Source organism: Artemia sp. Qi Xiang Cuo, chromosome 17 (assembly GCF_049724085.1).
Source record: "Artemia sp. Qi Xiang Cuo chromosome 17, ASM4972408v1, whole genome shotgun sequence".
NCBI classification, from domain to species: Eukaryota; Metazoa; Arthropoda; class Branchiopoda; order Anostraca; family Artemiidae; genus Artemia; species Artemia sp. Qi Xiang Cuo.
Genome location: NC_142810.1, coordinates 47,044,689 through 47,069,564, shown reverse-complemented (window position 1 = coordinate 47,069,564; position 24,876 = coordinate 47,044,689). Strand labels below are relative to the sequence as shown.

At 34.9% G+C, this 24,876-nt stretch overlaps 1 protein-coding gene across 1 annotated transcript in view; it reads left to right on the top strand.

The window, feature by feature from the left end:
- LOC148942268 (matrix metalloproteinase-2-like) overlaps positions 1-24,876 on the top strand; it is a 210,179-nt gene that overhangs the window by 170,872 nt on the left and 14,431 nt on the right. The window contains exons 5-7 of the mRNA XM_089103556.1: positions 1,109-1,252; positions 8,185-8,321; positions 11,483-11,850. Coding sequence (XP_088959682.1) covers positions 1,109-1,252; positions 8,185-8,321; positions 11,483-11,850 — 649 coding nt within the window. The remainder of the gene's footprint in view (positions 1-1,108; positions 1,253-8,184; positions 8,322-11,482; positions 11,851-24,876) is intronic.

Genomic DNA, 24,876 nt, shown 5'->3' with positions numbered 1-24,876 from the left:
CAAGCGCAGGTCATCCCCGAATGGTGTGAAGGATATCGTAAGGAAACGGGAATGGGAACTTCTTGAGAGGGTGTTGAAGGAGGCGTTGAATGTATTGAGATGGAAGAGGAGTGTGCGTAGCTGTGTTGACCTCAGGCGGCTTGATGCTGTAGTGACTTGCTAGTAGCAGTAGTAGTAGTAGTAGATCAATTTATTCCTCATTCAGGAAGATAATTAGAGCGGCAGATAATTACGCCTTTTAAACCCTGATTGTTTCTTCTGTGAGAAACATTAAACCGGAAAAAAAATTAGTCACAGTATTTTCAACAAGTGAAGTCTCTATCTCTCTCCCTGTTGGGTCTTTTTCAGTTCGCCCTGCATTCATGTATTTCTACCTACAAGAAATTTCGGAAAAATCGTAAAATATTACCATTTTTTCATTAATTTTTTGCGAAAAATTTTCCTTTTTCCAAAAAAAAAAAAACAAAAAAAAACAAGAGACTAAGGAAAACGATAATTTTATGCCCACTTTAAAATTTTGAGCTAGGGGCAGATATGGAAAAAGTTCCAAAGCTGCCAGTAGCAGAGTTTGACAGAATTTCAAAAGCTGTCGACACTTTTGCAGCACAACTTGTTTTTTGACAGCTTTTCTTTGAGCAAAAAGTACTTTTATATGTAAAAATGGTATTTTCGAACAAAATCCGCCAACAAATTTCACTAGGCCATGAAAACTCCTAGTGGCATTGCTACTATGCTACCCCACTTTTTGCACGGCAGCCTAGGGGCATATCAAGGATGATAGCAAGAGGATTCTGGGGCTTGAAGCCCCTCCTCTCTGGCAGTTTCGGAAGTTCATTGCAGCGGGGCAGTTTCCTCTCTGGCAGTTTAGGAAGTTCACTGCAGCACGGCAGTTTCCTCTCTGGCAGTTCCGGAAATTCATTGCAGCACGGCAGCACGGCAGTTCATGTCGGAATTGCAATAATACTTTTTTTCATTGACAGGGAACGAGGGGCTAAAATATTGCGCACTGGCTAGATTCCTCAATGTGTCCGTCAATGTCATAACCAACTAACCATAAGCCGCTGAACATGGCTAAATGGCCTAACATTAATGAGTTTTCTTTTTTCAGCGTTCGGCAAGGGACAAAAGATTTTGATATCAATTACGTTCGCCGAGAAGTATACCGAGCCCTAGATCTTTGGTCTCAGGTCTCGCAATTAACTTTTTCTGAAGCTGATTCCGAAGATGCGGACATTCGAGTCTATTTTCACAGGTAAATATATTTTAGTATCTTTACTAGGCTTAGGAGGTGTCCATGGGCTAGGGGGCTGGGCACCTAGTTCACGTATATTTTCAGAATCGATCTTTTCGGCATTTTCATTAAAAAAATAAATAAAACACCCCCCCCCCTTCCCTGGATTTTGATATATACCTTTTTTGTATGTACATTTTAAAAGATGAAAAATTCTTTTCCCTCCCAACATTTTAAGGAATTGGCGCCACTGATCAGTCTGTCTTTATTCCCACTTTGAGTTTGTTCCCACCTGAGCGTTCAAACTTCTAACAATAGGAAATATTCAGCAACAATTAATTTCTTTTAGCTGATTGCTTTCAATATTTAATAGAAATTACCTTAATGTTTAGTTTTTTAGGGGATTTAGGAGGTGGGGTTCAATTACCTCTTGCTTTCGGCTTCTAAGATGGCTCCTTTTGTCTGTTTATTTTTTCTTATCTACCATTCATTGGCAATAAAATACTCTCGTGGATTTTTCTTTTGGTTTCTCCCTTTTTTCCTTCCATTTTCATTCATCATATAGGCTATACCCAGTGTGGTTGTAGTATTTAGTGATAACTAAATAATTTGTCTCTTCATGATTCCTCAGTGGACTCTCTTGTAATAGATAATATTTATTAATTTTGTGTCTTAGCAGTCTATTATGCTTTCATGGAAATTCCTTCCCTGGGCTGTTTATAGATAGAAATTGCTTATACTGTTTACTAATAGATAATTACTTACAGCGATTAATAGGAATTACTTGAGTATCTAGTAATTAGTGGATTAATTCGTCTCTATTCTTTCACACTAAATTCTTTGTAATTAGCAATGTTTAATAATTTGTTTTTTTTTCTAATCAGCTTATTAGGCTTCTGGGAAATTCTTGTATTTGGCTTTTTAAACCTTTAAAGATAGGTTTAATTCTAGTATTTAATAATTAGCAAATTATTTTGTCTCTGTAAATTGTCACAAAATACTTCGTAGTTATCTAATGCTTAGTAATTTTGTCTCGTATCAGTCTACTACGTTTTCTGGGATGTCCCTACCTTTGCCTGTATGAACCTTTAAAATACCAAGGACATTAAATCCCCCTTCCCCCTTTGGACCGATCTTGTGTCTGTCATACCAGAAAACCACAATTTTCTATTTTTTGGGGGAGAGGGTGCATACGAATCATGCAGTTTTTAGGGTAGTGTCTCATTTTCGTCAGTGTTGCCGCGCTGAACCGTGACAATATAAAAGCAAAAATAATTAGACAGCGCTTTTCGTGAGTGAAATTCAACATTTTTCCCAAAGAAAACTACTTCTTCAAAGCAAAAGCTGCAACTTTTAAGATATTTGGTGCCATTCGTTTTTTAGTCTTTATTTGCTGATTTTATACTGATTTTTACACACTTTTTTTTTATGGAAAGACCTATGGAGGTCTTTTTCACTAAAAGTTTGATTCCCCATATTTTCCTAATTTTTAAAGTTATACTTGGCTGTGCAAGTCCCCACTCAAAACAATTTAAATGGTCACATTTCATTTTCATGGTCCTTGGTATTTCGAAGACAGGAATTTTATCTTGCATTAGACTTTATTACCTCCAGTGTCATTGATGGCGCTTAGGGCGGTGACGTAGCCTTTCCACTTTTCCAGACCCAGTGCTGCAGCGGCGACGTCTTCCCATTCTGGTAATATTAAGGTCTTCGTCATCCTTAGATCTCAGTCATTGAGTCGTAGGTTTTTTTTGGCGCTCTCGTCTTCTTCAGGCATTCGATATCCAGTGGTATATCGAATGCCTTTTTTCTGCTGTTGCCCTGCTGATATATCCTTTCATGCCCCTCTCAAGAAAAATGAAGAGGTGTCACGTCTCTGAATAGCCCTCTAAGCTTTTCGGTAAATCTAAGCTATGACCTCTGTCATAGCTTAGCTTAGTTTAGCCTTGTCGGTTTGAATTCTTAATCCTCCCCCCCCCCCTGTCGTGAGACAGAACTGACATGACTGTACAAAATCCGTCATGATTTTAATGAAACCTAATTAATTGGGAAATCCTGGCTTAGCTTCAGGTACCCGTCGTCTAGTGGCATGCGATTGTTGTCGGAGCTGAATACTTCTGATTGGCTGGGAGTTATCAACGTTACCAATCATACAATACTATTACTTCTAAAGATTAATTGAAGGATTAAGCCGCCTAAGGCCAGCACAGCTGTGTACGCTCCTCCTCGCTCCAAATTATTCCAAGCTTCACACTTTACCGTTTATGACCTTTTCCCATTGGACCCTGTGGTAGCATAGTGAATTGATGCTCTACTTGACAATACGGGGTCCAGGGTTCAACTCCCGCTGCCGCAAGGTTGTCCAAAAGGGTTGCTACCTGTTCCTGTAAAAAAAGAAAAATACCCAAGTAACCGCAACTTCAGTTCGACGTCCTACGTTCCATCAGTGGCTCTGGAAGATCTTCTACATTTTTCATCTTCCCATTCAGGGAACGACCTGTTTTCGCTTGGCCCCAGATACTAAATAGAGCCAAACGGTGCCAAACGGACCATGTCTATTATTTTTCAGTGTTAAACGTAGTCTTGCCATTATAGCCTTCTCTTCATTAAGAAATGTCGAGCCTAAAAAAAATAAGGTTATTTGTAACATTTTTTTTTGTGTCTGTTTCAGAAAACCGTTATCTTTAGCTTCCCCTTAATCAAGGAGTCTGAAATTTAGATGTAACTTAATCAATCACAAAGCAAGTTTTGCATAAAAACAGTTCTATTTGCCATCTGTCCCTGGCCTGTAGGTATATTAGTATTGACCTCAGTAACTCTGAAAAATCGCTAGGAAATTGTTCCCAATTGCAGGATATCGGTCTATTGCCCATTCGCTCTGTTAAACACGTTAGACTACTTCAAAAAGGCCGCCGTCATAATTCTACCGCAAATTATTTAATTACACAATCTTAGTGCTAATTGAAATATTGGCGCAGCTCATTTGATATAGGGAATCTTTTTTTTTGGGAAGTTTGCTATATATATATATATATATATATATATATATATATATATATATATGTATATATAACAATAGATATTTTCCCGGGTAGCTAGTACGTTTGCAGTTAGCAAACAGTGAGGCAGCTATAATTCAAAAGCTTTTAGAAATTTGAGACTTAAACAAAGCAAAAATGATCTAGGACTTCTCCTTTGATATTGACTATTTTAAATTAAATTAGATTAGTTATTAACTCATTTTAGGTTTTAATATGCCTGTTTACTTTTCTTTGAAAACTTTTTTTTTTTTTTTTTTTTTTTTTTTTTTTTTTTTTTTTTTTTTAGCTGGGAAAAACTTGAATCAGCGATTGACACTCGATACGATACTTTCCAAAAGTATCGACAATTTGATATCGATGCGTTAAGTATCAAAAAGCTACAGTTAAGTGGATTGGCCTAGATAAAATTGTGAAAGGAGGGAAACAATTAATGAAGAAAACGATTTTCAAAATACTTCACCGGAAATATTTAATCGTGTATAACTATATTAACTGCAATATTTACAACTCATTTCATTATAGTTCAATATAATGTACTAGCAGCAGAGCTTGTCAAACGACAGGCCGAAGGAAGAACACAAACATGGAAGAACGAGAACACATACTCTTTTGTGAGGGACGGAGGTTAAATGTTGTACCTCTTCCCCCAACGCAAAAGTAGAAGTCTCTTTACCCCGCCCCTTTAGATTTTCTGAATGTTTAACTCGATACCTGCTTGTGAGATAGAAGTATGTAGCCTTATCTAAATTAATTAAAAAATAAAACAAAATTTTTCCGAGGGAAGTAAAGAGTGAAGTTGAAACTTAAAACTGGCAATAATTATTGCTTCATAGCCTATCTAATGTATATGTTTCTCTATGCTTTTAGGATTATAGAAAACTAGCGCTTTACTGAAAACACAAAAGTCAAGTATAAAAAACAGGAATATTTATTTGGGAGTCAAGTGAGTATGTCGCCTGACAACAATGCACAAATCTATAAAGCTTTTCATAGTCTTACATCAGTAACTTTTAGTATGCAATTAGAATTATCTTAAAAACATAAGCGTAAAATTACTATTTTTTTCTTTTTTTTAATAACCGCGAAGTAATAGAACCAGCACACAGAAATATCGGATTGATTTATCAGGTAGCATTTTAATTTCGCCAGCTATTATGCCAATAGTGAGTAATATACAGTCTTGAATTGTAAGAAATATGCTTTAGTATTACTTGAAATGAAGACCAAATAAGACATAATATGAACGCTGGAAATCTGATTATTTCTCTATACAACAGTGAATTTCAAGCTATGATACAAATTCTAAAGCTAGTCTATAGCCCTAAGACTATCAAGATGGCTTTGCTTCGAACTTGTGTACAAACTAATCATGACTTGTCCTTTTCAGAACCAAAACGAGAGCCAGTCATTGAACTGAGCCATTGTGCAAAATGAACAAATTAAACGAAAAAAAGCAACAATCCTAAAATGGATTGTTGCTTTATCTTAAAAGGGATTGATCCTAAAACAGATTGATAATATTTTTATTCTGTGAAAAGTGTTCTTAATCGGTTTGTTTTACTGTACCAAAACTCCTATATTATTTTATGTTTTCAGCAAAGCGCTAGTTTTCTATAATCCTAAAAGCATAGGAAACATAACTAGTTGGTTTATTTGTACTAGTTTTATTGATGTATACTAGATAGGCTGTAAAGTAATAGTTTTTGTCCGTTTAAAGTTTCAACTTTGCTCTTTACTTCCCTCGGAAAACTCTATTTTTTTAAACTAATCTTTGTTCGTTTTTGATTAAAATTTAAGATAGAAACGACGCTGCCATGATCTTTTTTATTCATACGGAATAATGTATGTTCGTTTTAAGTTTTAATGTCACTCCTTGGTTACAGTTGAAAACTTATTTTTAATATAATTTCTAATTATCATCGATCTATGGGAGATAAGGCACCTCTAGAAAATACTGCAAACAACCTTGACAGCTACGAAAACCTTTCAGTCTATAACATAAAGTTCAAACAAATAAACTTTCAAATGGGGATAAATCCATTTATTTAGACAGTGAAAAAAAAACTACAAAAGTCCAGATATTTTGGTCACATATACAGTGACCTTCTTCAGTAGAAATACTAAAATGATAAAATTGAAACTAGCATATTTATATACAACAAAATAAATAACTTTTCGGGCCATTCATAAAATAATAAACTTCCGGATTATTCACTAGATTATTTTCAGAGAGAGTTCATTGATAAAGTTCATTCAAAGTTCATGATGTAAATTTTCTTCTTTAATCTTGCCCAAACGTAAAACAAATTTCCAATGAAAGTGTCAAAGCCTTCTGTGTCTTCTAATTGCAAACCAAATGTTGAGTTTATAGATGTTTACTGGGTTGGTCTCATTTCCCCATATATACCTTTTTTCACTGTCTAAATAAATGGATTTATCCTCATTTGAAAGTTTATTTGTTCGTCTTAGAACGGCAGTATGGTCTAAGAAAACAACACCTAATTTAAAGGTGTTATGTCGAAAAAAACATAAAGTTCATTATCCATACTTCACAAAACAATACATGTTTTTCAGGAACATTTGTTTTTCAATGAGCAAAAAGTTCGGCCGACTTCGCCTGAAAAAGTCATAATGAAGACAGGGCTTTATAAATCACCTACTGATAAGCAGAAACTAGAAGGCTACTATAACAAAAGAGAGCTGTTTAAGGGCTCATTTAAAAGCTTTTATTTTTACCTAATCATTTTCTTTTATAAATTTGACAGCACATTCCCACAAAATGCAATTTCGTTTGTTTTCCCCATTTTTTTTTTTTTTTTTTTTTTTTTTTTAATTAATGAAAAAAGTGCCTTTTCCAATGAAATTACCAAAAAAAAAGTATTTAATTTGTTTTGGCAATAAGCTTTTACTTTCAAGATGAGTAGGCGATTTATTACTTCGAGGGTCTTGAGGGGGAGTATATGTGAGGGGCTCTTATAAACATCCAGTTAACGGCTTAGGACCATAATTATTGCAATGGCACCGTTTTATGCTTCGAAATTATCCCACTTAAGTGGTGCCAAAAAATTTCTTTTTAGTGCTATATGGTACGTTTGGATGGTAAAATTAATAAAAAGCACGTAGATATGAGTAATAGGTTTAAAATGAGCCTTCCCGGGATATACTTTAAAAAATGAATGCATCACTTTTGCAAAAATAGTGGATTATCGGAAAAGTAATCATAATAAGGGACAAACCATGATTGAAAAAAAAAAGCCAAGCAGGAATCGGACGCATGATAATCTAATTTGAACTCCAGCGCTGTAGTAACAGAACCACGCCTCTAATAATCCAATTTAATATATTTGTGTTTGTAGGATTTTAATTGCGTAGCTTATTAAGGGGGCTTGGAGTATGAATTTGCGGGAGGTGTTCTTGCCAGCTCCAGTTAAGGGTTTTGGACCATAATTATTACAATGATACTGTTTTATCCTTCCTAGATTTTCCACTTAAGAAGTGGCACCAAAAGTGTTGTTTTTCGTGCTATATCTCACTTACGAATGGTAGGATTGATAAAAAGCACGTAAATATGAGGAAATGTTTTCAAATGAGCCATTAAACATCACTCTAAAAAATTCTGGTAGCCCACTAGTTCCAGCTTCTTCACTTCAGACATGGCACAAAAAGTGCCGTTTTTAGTAGCATTTGAAACTTGCAAATGGTGGAATTTATAGTAGCATTTGAAACTTGCAAATGGCGGAAATTATATAAGTAGTTCGTTCTGCACGTATAATAATAATATATTCATATTTACAATAATAACATAGATAACATATTGGCCTTAGGGGTTAATAGCATGTTCCTCCTAATCTGTTTTCTGGTCTTAGCCCTTTGGTATTTCATCCATTTAACTATTTTTATTGTTTTTAGGTTATACCATGGTGATGGGTATCCTTTCGATGGGAAAGGTACTTTGTTGGCGCATGCATTCTTTCCTGGAAATCACATAGGGGGTGATGCCCACTTCGATGACGATGAGAATTGGACTCTTGAGCCTAAAGACGGATGTAAGAAGCTTTTCTTTTTAAAAGAACCTTTGAAGGAAAAAAAAAACAAACAGAAATACCCTGAACTTGGGTACCTACCCAGGGGAGGGTCTTTAGAAACACTCTAATTTTTTCGGTCTATCCATATTTTTATAATTCTTAGGTAATATATTTTGCTTTATATATTGAATTTTACTCCCCGGCTTCGTTCGGAACAGTTCTATTCCCGTCAAATTAAATTCCTGCGTTTTTGTCTGTCCAAACTGGAATTTTCGATTTTTACTTCCTTCTATATATATATATATATATATATATATATATATATATATATATATATATATATATATATATATATATATATATATATATATATATATATATATATATATATATATATATATATATTCATATGTATATTTAAAAAGTAGAAGTCACAGGAAGTACAACAGTTCAAGATAAGAACTGAAAAACATGATTCTTCTTTTCTTCTTTATTTTGTGTTTTTCGTGATGAAGCTAAGATAAATTATAGTCCATTATTTCGGAAGATCCAGGGCTGTATCCGTGGATCCTCATACCACCCTCCAGTCAATTAGAAATCTTATGCAACTATACATGTTTTCTGGTTTCATTTTGGACTTAATGCCAATTTTTCATAAATATTCGATTTTGTTTTTAATGTGTATAAGCGTTTATCGGTTTAAAACGCTCATTACCAGAATGAAATTAGAATGCATTGTATAAAAAAAAAACTAAAATATAAGGAATATTAAGAGAAATAATGAGCATTCGAACCATGAATATGGTCTCTTTGTTTTCAGTCTATTCAGATTTAATACCTTACCCCAGTGACAATCTACGTTTAGGAGGGTAAATTAATTACTAATTTCTTTTTCTATATATATATATATCTACTTTAAAAAATAATAATTAACATATAGAAAAAAAATCACCTGCACATTTATAGGGGAGTCCCACTTCCTTTGGGGACTGCTAGAGCCTGTATTGAAAATCCCACTATAAAAGGTGAGGCTCGAACACATGAGTGTAGCCAGATTAGATTTTAAAGGGGGGTCCTACTCACTTTGGGAGATGATTTAACAATGGATAATTCTTTCTCATTTTGGTAAGGGCTTCTGAACCCCCTCCCTTATCAAACCCTATGCATTGTCATACCTCTCGTTGAGTCTATAACTTAGCTGCGAAGAGGTGCTTGAAAATTGACTAGTCAAAAGGATGATTCATACCTAACAATAGAAAACTTTTCAAAACGGCTGAACACACGTAAATTTTAACTGTTTTTTAAACCCCTAAGGCCAAGGCCGTACCCAGGATTTTTTTGGAGGTTTCACTCAAAGATTTTTTTCGGGGGGGGGGGGTGTTACACGAAAAACACTCAAAAAACGCATACAAAGTTTGTTTATATCCATTTTTGTTGCGTTTTTACGAGTAACAAAAAACTTTCGGGATGGGTTCACACCCCCTACCCCCCCCCTCCCTGAGGACGGCCTTGCCTAAGGCCCTGTAGTAATTCATAAGCAATTAATATCTCTTTATGTTCTAACTTTTTAGAGTTTGTAATTTCTTCTTCTTTTTCGATACTGCAAAGTCTTACAGTTAATTATTAACCTAAAGATTTTTTTTTTTTTTTGTCAAATTATTCCTAGGAATAGTCGCTGTATACCAGAAGAATAATATTATCAGTAATTTTCAGTAATAAATCATAATATCAGTAATATTTTCATTTATCATTATATTTTTTTCATATTTTTCTTTATTATCTTTATCATCATATATTTTCTTTATTATCAGTAATAAAGTCATCAAATGTAATGCTTAAAGAGTAATTAATATAATCACTAAATTAAAAAACACCTTTGATTTCAAAGTACTGTAGCATTTTATGCTCAATTTGCTCTACATGCCAAATTCCTATGCAATTCTAAATCACAAATGCGTACGTAAAAAGACCCCTTACGTAAAAGAAACCCAACCTACCGTCAGGAAAAATGCCCCATCCCCTAAAGAAATCAAACTTATCTTATTATTCTCGAAACTACAAAAAAAGGTGAAAATAAAGCATTTAAATCGGAATTTTCTCCATTATCCCCTCTTCCTTACTATCAGTGCTCTTCACCCTTATAATTAATAATTAATTTTAAAATTAAGTTTCTCATAATTAATTCATATGGCTAAAGATAAGTTTTATATCTAAAGAATAAAAAAGAAAATTGTATCCTTAATGAATAATTTTTTCCTTATTACTCGCCGTTAGACGTAATTTTAATTTAGATTATTTTGCAATTATTGATGATGCTAATGAAATAGAGAGAGACTATGAGCATGTAAACATGAGTGATTAAAGGTAGATTAAACCAGACATTTACGGAAAGCAAATTTTGTTTCAAACAATTCTCATTGACTAAATAAAAAGTCTTAGGCACGTATGCTTTACCATCTCATCTTTTTCATTTTTCATTTTCTTCTTTCAGCACTAGCTTCGTTAAGCTGTTGCTGATCACGAACTCGTCCACGGTTTTTGATAACGTTTTTAATTTAGTGCAATCTTGTCTTCTTTTTTCCTCATATCCATTTGCTCGTTGACATGTAAAACTGATATATTCGCACTTTTGTTAGTATTTGTATAATTCTGTTTTTCTTCGACGTTCTATATCATAATTAAAAGTTTCCCGTTCTTTTATTTTCCTTTCTTTTTAACTACCAAATCACAAGTTGGTTTCCTATGTCGTTAACCTTTCTTCTTTTACCTTTTAACTATTCTTAACTTTACGAAAAATGTGGTTCAAATTTCTTGGGCTTTAATGAAAGAAAGGTTGAGATGGCACGGACACGTTCTGCGGATGAAGGATGACAGATTGCCTAAGCTTGTTCTTGTCCGCCGACCGTCTAGGACCAACGAAAAGCAGGTTGTCCCCGAGTGGGGTGGGATGATGTCGTAAGGAAAGATTAAAGGGAGATAGGTACTTCCTGGGAGGCTAGAAAAAGGGAGGCTTTGAATAGATTACGGTGGATGAGCTTTATGTATAACTGTGTTGGCCTCAGGCGGCTTGATGCTGCAGTGAGTTGTTAGTAGTAGTAGTAGTTGTAGTATATTTTCCATCTTAATTTTTCCACCTGTATATTTTTCCATCTTTCTTAGTACATTTACATCTCTTCGTTTAGCACTTACTTTTTACGCTGTTGCTGCACACGAATTCGGCCACAGTTTAGGACTGTCTCACTCGTCAGACAGTGAAGCAATTATGTTCCCTTACTATCAGCACTCCAGTGCAGATTATACCTTGGGTCATGATGACGTACTTGGCATTCAAGCTCTCTATGGTGCTAGTGATGACTGGGGGAATGTCACACCCTCATCACAACGTCCACCTAAGGTGACTGTTCCTCCAAAACCTACAAGAAAGCCCACACCGACAGATGTCCCTATATACCGACCAACGACTGAAGCTCCTATCGTACCTGAAACCTGTGACACCTCTTATGATGCTATTTCCCTCATTCGGGGAGAAGTGTTCGTATTCAAAGGAAAGGTAAGACTCTTTACCTTTCTAGGTAAGGCATTGATAAAATTCTATAGGTACCAACTCTAGATGAGATGGAAAGTTCATCTGGGACAATTCTCGGTAAAGGATATCTGAGTTCCTCCCCTTAAAAATAAAAGATCACACAATCAATAAAAAGAAAATTAAATGAACGTCACTTTCAACAGTTATCACAATTAGATCTGGAGAAGTTTCTATTGCCGATCTACAACGCTCTGGGAGTCACTGAAAAGGGTTGCTTGCAGGAAGGTATGGTGTGATCGTTCAGTAGTGACTGGGTAAGTGGAGTGGTTTCCGAAATAAACTTTTACCTTGTTTCTTTGATTCTTTTTTTACCCTACCTTAAGTGATGGAACTTATAAGAAAATAGTGTAATACCTACTGTTTGCATTGTTGACTCTGAACTCTGAAAGTCAGATTTATTTTTGAAACAAAAAGTTGTATTTCATTTTGTCTAAAGGTTAATATAGGGCTCTTTTTTATTTATATATTTTCTTTAAAATTTTTCACTTTAATTTTTTTTCGGTGTCAAAAGGTTAGGCTGCTATTAGTTTGAGGAACTTTTGGAGGTTTTCAAGGGTTTTCAAAATAAACTTTACCTTTTTTCACACAACCTGGGTGTTTCGTATTAAGAAATAGCGTAAGACTTACCGTTCCTACTGTTGACTCTGGAAGTTCAAACTTTGTTTTTGAAAAACAAATGTATACTTCATCTTCTAAAGGTAAACATAGGGTTCTTTTTTTAATTAATATATTTCTAATAGTCTTTTCGCTTAAAATTATTCTTTCAATGTCAAAAGTTACGACTTTGACGAGTCTCAGAAGCCTCATTTTTGAAATGCTATAGATTAGGTCACTATTCAGAAATTGCTTTTCTGCTTTTAATGTCTAAATAATATCTCATTTAATATCTGATAATGCATGATTTAATATCTAATATCAATAGCCGATATAACAGGGATGACCAGTAAGGAAACAAAATTAGCTTTTATGAAAGCTTTCTGTTTATATGTTCCACTGATATGATAAAACTAATGATTTTGACAAATTCTTATGATTTTGATCAAATCACTAATTTTGTCCTATCTGTTTGTCGATTTTTCACAGAGGGCGAAGTGAAAAGGGTAATATAAGTGAAGTTTTATCTCGGTGCTAGTTCCCTCTTAGCTTCGCCTGGGTGTGGAGCACCAAACGGCGTTCGTAACCAGTTGGCACCTCAGGTGGTGTCTTATTTTCTGCCAAAAAAACTAATAAATTTGTTGTAAATACATATCAAAATTCCAAATTCTATATATGTTATGGTTTATAATGATTCTTATTATGGCTTTATTCTTATATAAGCCTTTTGTGGCTTTTTTTTAGATAATATATTTTGTACCAAATTTTTCGCTTGAAATTCATTTCAATGTCAAATTTAGACTAAACTTAGTTTCAGAAACCTCATTTTTGACGTGTTATTTTGAATTCGCTATAACAACATTTGCTTGAAGCATACATAATTTTGGGGTGGATGAGGAGCGTGCGTTGCTGTGTTGGCCTCAGACAGCTTGGTGCTGCAGTGAGGTAGTAGTAGTAGTAATAGTAGTAGTGTGCATAATTGTGGGAGTTTTACTTATTTTCATACCTCATATTTAAAAAATTATACCCAGTAAGGAAACAGATGCTGGTTTATATGAAAGCGTTCTGAAATATTATAATTATTCAAATTCCTTTTTTTATATTTGAATTCTTGAATGTTCAAATAGAAGGAATTTGAATTTGCAACGGTCATTGACCAAAAAAAAATAAAAAAATAGGCGGTTGACGCCAGCGTGGTGCCGAATTTAAATTGGAATACGGCTAATAGGAAAGCTTTTTGGGGGTGAAAGGCAAGGCTTTAAAGTACCGTATTTTTACTCGTTTACTTTTGTTTTCATTTCACTTTATTTAAAGTTTTTCCATGAATTCTGAAGAGGTATTGATGATAGTATTGTTTAATATGTGATATGTAAAAAAAAAATTTGTTCCATTACACAAAGAAAAGTTTTTTTTTCATAGGGAATGTAGTTTTTTGGCGAACGTCCAAACTAGCCGCAGTAATTCAAAATTTGTTAGTGTTTTTTTTATATAAAACTTGGAAAAATAATTAAAGGTACTTGTAAATCCAGAAAATACGTGAGATATTGTATAGAGAACATGATAAAAGAAACTAGTATTGCCGAGTATTCGGCTGTGATAATTAAAAGGGCGACATGCGCCATTTTTGCTACTTTTCAGGAGAGCCAGAAAACGGAAAAATTGGCTGTGGTCGCTCTGAAGGGCGAGGCTAATGGAGATCAAGGGAACATATTCTAGACCAGCTTTTTCTGCTTTTTTCAGCGGTTTAAATTGAATTCAAGTATTCTGAGCAAGCTCGAAATTATTCCATTTTATGGCGTATGTCTCCTTTTTCCTTGACAAAAAAAGGAGACATATGCCAGGTCCCCATGTTATAGCTCTATAAGAAAATCCTCTTCTGTCATTCCGAATTCCAAAAAATACTGAAGGAATCTGGGTATTTTGTCTGCAATATCGAACAGAGGCTGTCTCTGAGCTTTCTTTTGATATGAAATTTAACTGCGACCATCATTCCGTTGAAGTACTAGAGACTTCTGATCCAATCTTACTTTTTGCACTAGCTTCATCTTCCTTTCCCTTGGTGTACTACAGAATTACTTACAAGAACCTCCCGGATTGTGGCCATTTTAAACATATTATCAGACCGTGCGCATCTTACCCTCCTTTTATATTATTTCATCGTTTTGTCAAAGTACTTTGAAACTTTTCTTCGCCCGACTCTAACTATTCGTGGTCTTCTTCTTTCTCTTTTTGTACTCCAGGACTTCAAATAATATATCTCTTTTATTTCAAATTATACAAGAGTAAAAATAATGAACTGAATTGGCAAAACCTCTTGAAAGAACTTCGAATAATGTAAAGTAAAATATAAAAAACTCAATCATTGGCACGACCTGTTTGGAACACTGGAAGATTTACTTCCACAAGACACACCAAAGTGATGATGTTTAAGCAATGACTAAACACGTTTGCAGTTCATAGTATCCCAGAACCAAAAATGGATTTTGATTAGTGCAAAATTCTATTTAAGCTACTTTTACTCGAATGTACGAGAAGAAATGAATAATAAAGTAGCTTATTTGGTTGTTGTTTAAACATCATCACTTTGGCATCCTTCAAAACACGTGGTTAGATCAGGAGACTCTTCATCCACTGGCAAGTCAATCCAAAATTGCATTTTCCGCTCATCAGAAATGTGTGTGGATAGCCTCAAAATTCCTTGATTTTTTACTTTTGAAATCCCGGTAGGACCTTTCACGTTCTCTGGCAAACCTTTCATGCGCTTCGATTTCTGTTTAAGAAAATCAAAACGTTGTAAAGTGTCGTCGAAATCGTACTTTCGTACGTCGTACGAAATCGTATTTCGTATATATCGATCTCGTAATCGTATATATCGATCTCGAAATCGTAATCGTATTTCGTACGTATTTCTTATGAAATCGTACGTCGATCTTTCTGCCCCTTTTGGAAAGTAACCTGCACAATTCTGTTCAGCAGGATTGAATCCTTTTCAGGGCCCTTTTTAGTTGACTTCTCATTTTTCCACAAGAAAAAATATGTTGTATCCAGAACCTTTACATGAGTGTTTCTCCTGCAATTTTGCATCAGGGTTTCTAGATTCTTCAAATCCTCGACAGTAGCCTGATTTTTTACCTTCTTTTCGATGCAACCATGGATAGCATCCGCCGTCATATGTGTATGACCCTTAGTATGGTACTTTAAAGTAATGGCGTTGGGTCCCCAGCTCTGATTCACGATGTAAACAAGTGTACTAAACAGAATCTAATTTTTGTTTTGGGCTGAGCAATTGTCACACCACAAAACAAATTCTTTCACTTCTCGCAACTTGCTAATCCGACTGTATGTGGCTGAGACGACACCATCAGCAGTTCTGCCATAGATGGCTTCATGCCATACTATGCAATACACGGTCTCCGGCACACTTCCTGATTTTACAGGAGCAAAAGTCTCATTAAAGACTACTAACGGCTAGTGAAGTGTGACTCCTTGATTTTTCGCATAATGGGCAGCAAAAGTAGTTTCTGTATATCAATGCTGTACACCGCTTTTTCCACCCCATGAGGGTGTTGCGCATCTTTTTCTAGATCTTTTCGTGCTTTCTGCGCCATTTGCTTATGATTTTCCATTACCTCCTTGTCTGATTCAGTTATCTGCTCATTTTCTCTTTGTTTTTCATGGTGTCCTCCTCCTTGTCCTCCATTACCTCCTTGTCTGATTCAGTTATCTGCTCATTTTCTCTTTGTTTTTCATGGTGTCCTCCTCCTTGTCCTCCATTACCTCCTTGTCTGATTCAGTTATCTGCTCATTTTCTCTTTGTTTTTCATGGTGTCACAAAGTTCGCAGGTATCACTCTTAGGCATTTTCAAAGATACATTCATGCTGTGCATCACAGTGGCATAAGAAGCGCGAGAGCATTTTTCATTTGGATAGTTTTTCTGAAAATCATCAAGCATCAACTCAACAGTGAGTTCTCTTGGTAAGTATCTCACATTTGGACTATTTTTTCGACGATAATGCGGCTGGCATGGCCTGAAAGACTCGATATGCATCACTATAAGTTCTTTATTTAATGTCTCTGCTGTTGCTTTGTCTACCACGTCTCTCCTTGACTGGAAATGTCACAGACTCCTTGCCAATCTTCTTGCAGATTCTCTCAATCCGCTTCGTACTAGAAAATCCCAGTGTCCGCATAAAAGTATTTCGGCAGACCCTGACACGTAACGGTTTCGCACACAGCTGATTCCTTTCTCCTTTGCTATTTTAATTGCTTTTTGGACAAGAGCAAAGCTTCTGGAATGCATTGTGGTCTCAATCACATTACAACAACTGTTTCTTCTTTTCTTCAAATCACGATGATTATGCTGAAATTCGGCTGATTCTTGAGCCAAAAGAGAGACATATGCCAAATATTAAAGTTCAAAAGAACAGGGTCAAAAGGAGACACGTGCTCTGCACGTATCTCCTTTTTGGCGCAGCTGCGATCCGCGTCCAAAAATGGCGTATGTCTCTTTTTTATCTTCGCAACGGTAGGAGATAGAAGAATTCTGACTTCACCATTCGATTCTTCGTGCTGGGTTTACCCATGACATACACATAACTCATTTTCGACCAAAATGGCATATGTCGCCCTTTTAATTATCACAGCCGTATTGCAAACAGTGGTCTCTCACCCCGTTTAGAATATTAAACTTTTTGGGGTCGAAGGGGCAAAAAACGTACCTAGATTAGGTTCATAAATTAAAATTTAAAAAAAAATTACAAAACAAATGTAAAAAAAAATTACAGTCCATTCTTTAAAATTAGCAAGATCTGTCGATTGGCTCAGTCTGTTTTCTCCTATCTTATTTTGGATTTCAAGACGCTTAGAAGTTTAAATTGTTCCTTAATCTGTTACGAATATTTGAAATATTTGGAAAATATCTACCAAAAGCTTAAAACAAATTCTAAGTATTTAAAAATGTTTCTAGAGATACTTAGGAAATAAAGCTTCTAACACCAAACACTATTTTTATCGTATTGAATGATTAAAGAAATCCTCCATATGCAAAAAAAATAGCTGATTCTTATAAAAGTGGAAGAAAAAAAATATGTTTTTTTAGCTTTTTGCTCTCCTCATAGTTTATAACACACCGTCTTTTGAAATACCGCAGCTGAAATATCACCGATTATTTAGCTAAGCCTCTGCTATAGAATAAAGTAGGCTAACTTCAAAAAGAGAATATGTAAATTATAGGGATAATACTAGAAATTCCAGAGAAATTGAAAGAATATCGACATATTGGGTGGGGAGAGCCATGAGCTCAAAGCCCCTGTATCTACCTGCGTCTCTAGTCCAGATATATTTGCGTTTATTTCTGAAACAACATTTCAATATTTATTCAAAATTTTCTTTTTTAACCTTTGTGCTATGCAAGTTGTGGGGGAACATTTGTGGTACTTGTCTAGAATTTGGTAAGCACGTGAAAATTGTATTGTGAAGATACCTGGTATTTCATATAAACAAGGGGTTCTCACTTCAGGAACAATATTTAAACTTTAGTTTTTTGGGGGCTTAGGGGGAATAAAAGGTACCTAGGTTGGATTAGTTTAGGTCAGGTTACGTATTTAATATATGCTATGCTTTACCCGCACCCCCCCCCCCCCTAATGTGCAAATATATAGTCCAAATTTGTTTCTTAAATATTATATTTTTATCCTATTTTATTTTATTTCGTTAGCATTAACGAAACTTCACTTCTCGCGTGCTTACCGGATTCTAAACAAGTACTGCATTTTTCAGCACTATTACCAAATAATCAATATTCATGTTAAAGTTCCAATTTATTCTGTTCTGTTTTCTTTTTTGCTACGAGAATGGATTATACAGAAAAAAAGGGTTTGTGACTTGATAGGCAGACATAAAAAGATGATCACCGTCTAGACACTAAGCTTGTATTTAACAAGAAAAACGGTAATCAATTATCTAGTGAAACTATAATTTTATGAAAATAACTTTATTTTTTGCATTCTCATCCGACGCCCAGTTTTTAGCTATTTTCATAAGTGAACAAGCAAAACTGGAAGTTAGACTGAGGTAAATTAATTTTTAACCCAAAAAATTTTTAACCAAAAAAAAAATCAATCACACTTGATATGAACTGTTCTGCTCAATTTAAATGGCAAATGCCGTTTTATCTGACAGTCTGTTAAACGTTGTTGGAAGTACCAAGAACAGTGAAAATGAAGTCGCATTATTTGAACTGGTCAAGTAAATCTTAAAGAACCATATATTTTTTAGAAAATTACAAAAATCTGGGGATTCAGTTTCTAATGAAAAAGATCTCTGTGTACACTAATGCAGTTTTGTTAGTATCGGATGTCACATTAAGGGAAAAAAAAACTTGGTTGAAAAACCAGCAAGAAAACCCTAAAAAAGTAGGGTACCAACACCTTAAGTAGGGTATAGCTTCCCTTTGAAGATGTCGTTGCCTTTGGTAACCAAGTGATTGTTAGTGTTTTTATTTTTACTGTGGAAACACTGACGTAAAAGTCGTACTGCTCTAAAAACCTTCATAATTTTTCCGAATGAACCTGAGTCTGGTACAGGGGAACAGTTTTTTTTTTTTTTTTTTTTTTTTTTTTTTTTTTGCAGCCAGCCCTCCCCCCCCCCATCATTTTCCCAAACACCTCCAAAACTTAGAGGTAGCAATTTTGTTCATCGTAGTCTAAGGGTCTGGAAATTATGTCTGAGAAATTGGAAGTTATAGTGCCCTTTTTAAGAGTCAAAGTGATTTGAGAGTAACTCCCCCCCCCCCCATGCCCAGCATTTCTAAAAAAAACATCCTAACAAAGTTTTGAGACATCAATTTTTTTCAGCAATTTTGAAAGGTTTAGTAATCATTCGTCTGCATCACTTAACGATATTCTACTTGCTCTGGCAATTATTATTATTATTTTTTTTTTAATTTTTATCATACCAATTCTCAGGGGAGGATACATTACTAGTGTTTTTTTTTATGGGTGGGGATACCTGTAATGTTTTTTTTTTTTTGCTTTTTAGTTTTGGTATGAAGACATCATACTTTGACAACCGTGTCTTGGATTGATCATCTCTTCACAGTTAACGATTGATGCTGATGCTCTGAAACTGTAGTAGAGTTGTAGATTATAGTAGATGCTATAGTGCTATATTTTCGACTAAAAGTTCTTTTAAGGTTAATAATTAATGCCTCTGCTAATGCTACATTCACTCTTATCCCCTTTCTTTTAAAGAAATTTAATTGAAGCTTTTTCTAAAATCACTGCGTGCTTTTCCTCGAGTTAAAAATTTTGAATATCATCCTTGACCACCATGTATAAAAAACTATTTAAAAAATTTCGAAATTTAAACAAAATCTAATTTAAAGCCAAAAAAATGTATGAGGACCTATGTCCTTAGCATTTTTCGATCATTTCAATACCTGTTTACAAATAGCCTTTGCAAGAAAAATCTTGCTTCATTTTTAAATATATCGAAACACCATCAAAATATGCGGGCCACCTCTTATACCCCCAGTACAATATCTTACTACTGACCGAGGTAGGCATAGTAAAGATCTTAGTGAAAATCTAGTTTGAAAATTGCACCATCAAATTCTATATTTTAGAACCCTGGACCAGAGATTTTAGGGATTAAAAATGCGAAATTCCATTCTTTTCCCAAAAAGAATGACCACGGGAACGTATTTTTCCTTCTTCTTCTTCCTGTTATTAGTCACATTAAACCAGCGGTCCTTTGATTTTAGGGCTCGGCTCATTTGAGCGGGAATTTTAATTTCTGGTGCCCGTTTCAAGGAAAAAATGTTAAGATAAGATTAATTCTATACAATGACTATCACAAGCCCAGATAGGCCAAATTTCTGCTGTTCTTTTCGTTATAAGACCCAAGTTTTCCAAATTTTCGTGAGATGTTTTTCAGGTAACTACTCGTGTATAAAATAAAAGATCGTATACGTAATACGTATACGTAACTGTTCAGATACTTTGGCATATTTGAGACTCCCTTTATTTGTATAGAGTACCGCATAGTTACATATTAAACTTTTGGAAGGGCTATGGATTCCAAAAGCAAGTTTCAAGACTCAAGTTTCCCCATCAGCTTGGTAGGTTTTCAGTCCAGTATTCAAAATAAAGATTAATTTCATATGCGTCACCGCTCAGAAGGATCAGGTCAGGGTGTCTAAAGAAACACAGCCTTCTTGAAAAGTTGAAAAACTATAATCTGAGAATTCCAGTTGTTGGCGTTTTACCCCCTTCCCCTTCTAAAAATGGTTTTGGGTACACTTTACTCAAGCGTTAACAGATCGAAGCAGTGGAGTGTAAGTAAGTGTAACTATGAAGACTACACTGCCATCCCATCATATATAAGAATAAAATAATTCCAAGGGTTGGGGAATTTTTTTCAATTAAGACAATAATACCCCTCAAATATCATCATTTATTGCAATTTTTTATTCAATTTTTTTGTGAAAGAGTGATCATAGAAAATAGAGAGAAGGCTCATTCAAACAATATTTAAATAAATTGTTATTTGCCCTTTTTACCGCAACCAACGTTTTTGTTCTAATTACAGTCAATGTTTTAAAAGTACAAAAATACTTCTCCCTCTGTAAGTTCTGATACTAAGGATTGATGAAATTTTAAATCTTCCTCCCCTACTTAAAAAATAAAAAAAATACGCTGGTTCTTTTTTTTTCTATTATTTAAATTTCTTTTTATAGTGGCCGAAAAAAAATATTACATAGCCAACTTATTTTGGCTAAAAATTTTATTAATGTAAAAAAAAACTGTTATAGATATACACAAATCAATCCTTCAAGGGGGGGGGGGTCCAAATTGAAAAAGTGAGTTTTTAGGCCTCTATTTCTCAATATTTCCAGGATGTCGATTTGACCACTTTCAGAAGAAAGGGGGAGGGGAATTTACCTGATGATAAACAGTAGGCTGGTCTACTAGATCATTTGGAATGCAGATCTACATGTACATGAGTTTCAGGTTTACTCCTAATTTTTTTTTTTTTTTTTTTTTTTTTTTTTTTTTTTTTTTTTTTTAATAAGGCAGACGCGTAAAGCTTGATTCCTTGTCCCTGCCACATAACATCTAATGTCAGCAGCTTCAGAGTATCATATCTACCTATAATTAGGATATACATAAGGACTTCAGTGGTTAACGGTGCTTTCACACTACGCCGTAAAACCTTTCACATTAGTATAACTTAAGACTATATATTACACTATGTAATTTAATGTAGCAAATTCTGTCCGTAATGTAAGAAGTGCCAAGCATGGGCGCCCATATGGGGGGGCAGGGGGGGGGCTCTTGCCCCCCCTGGCTGAATGATGCTGCCTTATTTTTATATTTTGGCTCTGGGATTTATATTATCTAGCATTAAAAGTAGCAATTAGACGTAGTTTGCCCCCCCCCCCCCTGGAATTCAGCTTATGGGCGCCCATGGTGCCAAGTAGACTCGAGCTCTTTTTGGAATCTTGCGTTGTGTAGGTTTATATTATGTTATGTAAAAGTTCAACATAGCAGCAACAAAAATAAATGTCTGGAGGAGTATTTAGTAAATTTTGAAAAAAAAGACGGATAAAAAATTTCTTAGAAAGCCTTTCACGCTTGATTAAAGTTTGGATCGTCATCTTGATACGATAGTTTTTTATTTTTTGAACAGTTTATTCTGATGACTCTGATGATCATAACGATTTTATGGATTTTTATATCAACATAGTCTGAAAGGACCTGTTTAAGCGTGTAAGGCTAGACTTAAGGTAACTTAACCACTTAGCACAGAAAATTACGTACGTATTGTGAAAACCGCTCAAGGCTTACTTTCAAAACTCGATTCCTAAAAGATTTGGTGTTTTAAAGGAGGACGGGGGTATGTGCCCGCCTAGATCCTCCCTATATGTTTAAAAATATCGTTTTTGGGGAAGTTTTCATTAAAATGCCTTTTATTTAATATTCATGTAAAACTAGAAAAAAATAGCAGATTTGTCCCCTAGATTAAAAAATAAAACTTTAACACACCCCCCCCCAAAAAAAAAGAAAAATCGGTGTAGACGCCTCTGCCCGAAAAGCTCGAAAACAAAAGTTTTCACTTTCATTTCAAAAGAATAGGAAAGGAGTACTAATTCCTGAAATTAAAATAAGAAATTGAAAAAGTAAATTTATCTTTGGTTTAAACTTGGCTATTAATGTCTGAGTAAGGCTTTAAAATAGAGCTATTCTAATGAGTGCTTGAGCACGATTGCCACATCTATTTCCTGTAAGTCTTGACAACGCCGGTCTCCACTTACTTAGCAATAAATAATATAAACAACAAAAAGGAAGCTCATTGAAAAAGGGATTGGTCGTATTTACCAGAATATTAAGTAAAACAGTTCTTAGGTCTTTTTATATCCGCAACATTATTTAGTTGCCCTCGTCTGAGGATGATGCCGTCACATATAATAATAATAATTTATTTAAATTAATTATAATTTATTTAAAATAGAAAAAAGATGAGCAATGAAACAAATCAGAAAAGATTATGAAATGGCTCATATTTCGAAATAACGGACCCAGACTGCCTCTCGTGTGGCAAGACCAACATTACCGTTATTTTTGTAGCATTAAACTTCTGTCCAATTTTTTCGTCTCATGCCGCGATAGCAGGTATAATGAGAATCCAAATGCCAAAAAGGTGCCTAATAATGAGCGAGGGGTCCCCGAATTTGAAAAATCGCGTATACCAGGTGGCGTGTACCAAGCGTGGCGGAACTGTGCCACGAGCAGCGGAAAGTGGTACAGTCACCGTAAAGTTGACTCCAGGCGATGGAAAGAGGACAACTACTCGACTGATCACTCAGATATCTTTTTATATATAGGTTAACTTTAAATTAAACTGTCAGTTAAAAATTTGCTTGAAAAAATTAGTAACTAAACAGTTCGTAAGTAAGTGTAAGTAAGGAGCGACGCGGCTCAATAGTGACCAAAATTCTAAAAAATGGAATTTTGATATCAATAGGCATGTAAAAAGATGCTGATTCCAAATGTATAAAATTCATTTAGCTTAGTTTTGCCCATCAAAGGAACAGTTTATAGAATTATCCAGTAAGTTTATCGCAGATCATTTCTGGTCTTCATTCTTGGTACGAACAAAAAGCTCCTCCCACTTATTTCTACATTAGCGGGTTAGTCTGTTTCCGTCAATCAATGAGAAATGGTTACAAAGTGCATTATTCGTAATAGCGGGTTTCCACTTGTTTCATGTCCAAGAGAAATCTGACTTGTCTACCCGTGAAAAGATCTAATGCCGCTTATGTTTATATCTGCAAAAACGTTCTCTGGAGCACTCGCACCTTGGTCCGGGTTTTTATAATGGGTGAGATAGGGTATGATCATACTGCTAGTTCTATAAACTGTGATCAAAGGCCACGAGCCTAAGACAATTTGCCTGATTTTTGCAAAAGGAAGAAATACCCCCTAGAGGTCAAGGAATCTTAATGAAAATCACACCGTCTGATTCAGCGTTTCAGAGAACCTTACTGTAAAGGTTTCAAACTCTCATCTTAAAATGTGGAAATTCGTATTGTTTGTCAAAAGAAAGATCACGCATGTTCATTTTTTTCCCAGGGGTGATGGTATTGAACCAATGGCTCTAGAATATCGAGAGAGGGCTCATTCGAACGAAAATTAAAAGTTCTAACGCCCTTTTTAAGTGACCAAAAAGATTAGAGGGTAGCTAACACCCCTCCCATACCCTTTTTTTTCGCTAAAGTCGCTCGATCAAATTTTGAAACAGCCATATAGTTCAGCATAGTTGAAAAGACTGTGTCTTTAGAGAAAAAATGACCTCCTACAGCCTCTGGGTAAAGTTCTTTAATTTATAAAATTTACCCATCGTTTACGTAAAGTATTTCTTATTGGGAAGCATGCATACATTTTTCGTATGGTGGGGTGAATTTCCTGATGGGGGGATTTTCCATGGGGAGGAAAGTTTCCGGGGGGGGGTAAGGTTTTCAGGGAAAATTTTACACTGGGGGATTAGCCAGAATTTACAAACAAATATGTGATTTTATATGTTGTTCTAGTACAACTAGAAAATTCAAACAAACACCAGTCTGTGAAGAAGTATTTTTTCTTAATGCCATCTCAGCTAAGTCTGAAGTTTCCTTCTTTTTCTTATCCATTTGTAACCTGTGTAGTCAAATTTTTCCGAAAAAAATAAATCCACTCAACCTCAATCGGGGTGAGTAAAAAAATAAAACTACAGAAAATACAATGTTTATATGATTTAAGTATGTATTATTCAATTAGGGAGGCCTAGTTTCGGGCCAACTCAACCCCATGCAACTCAATCCCCATCGAACTCAACCCTATTGATTTCTAACCCTA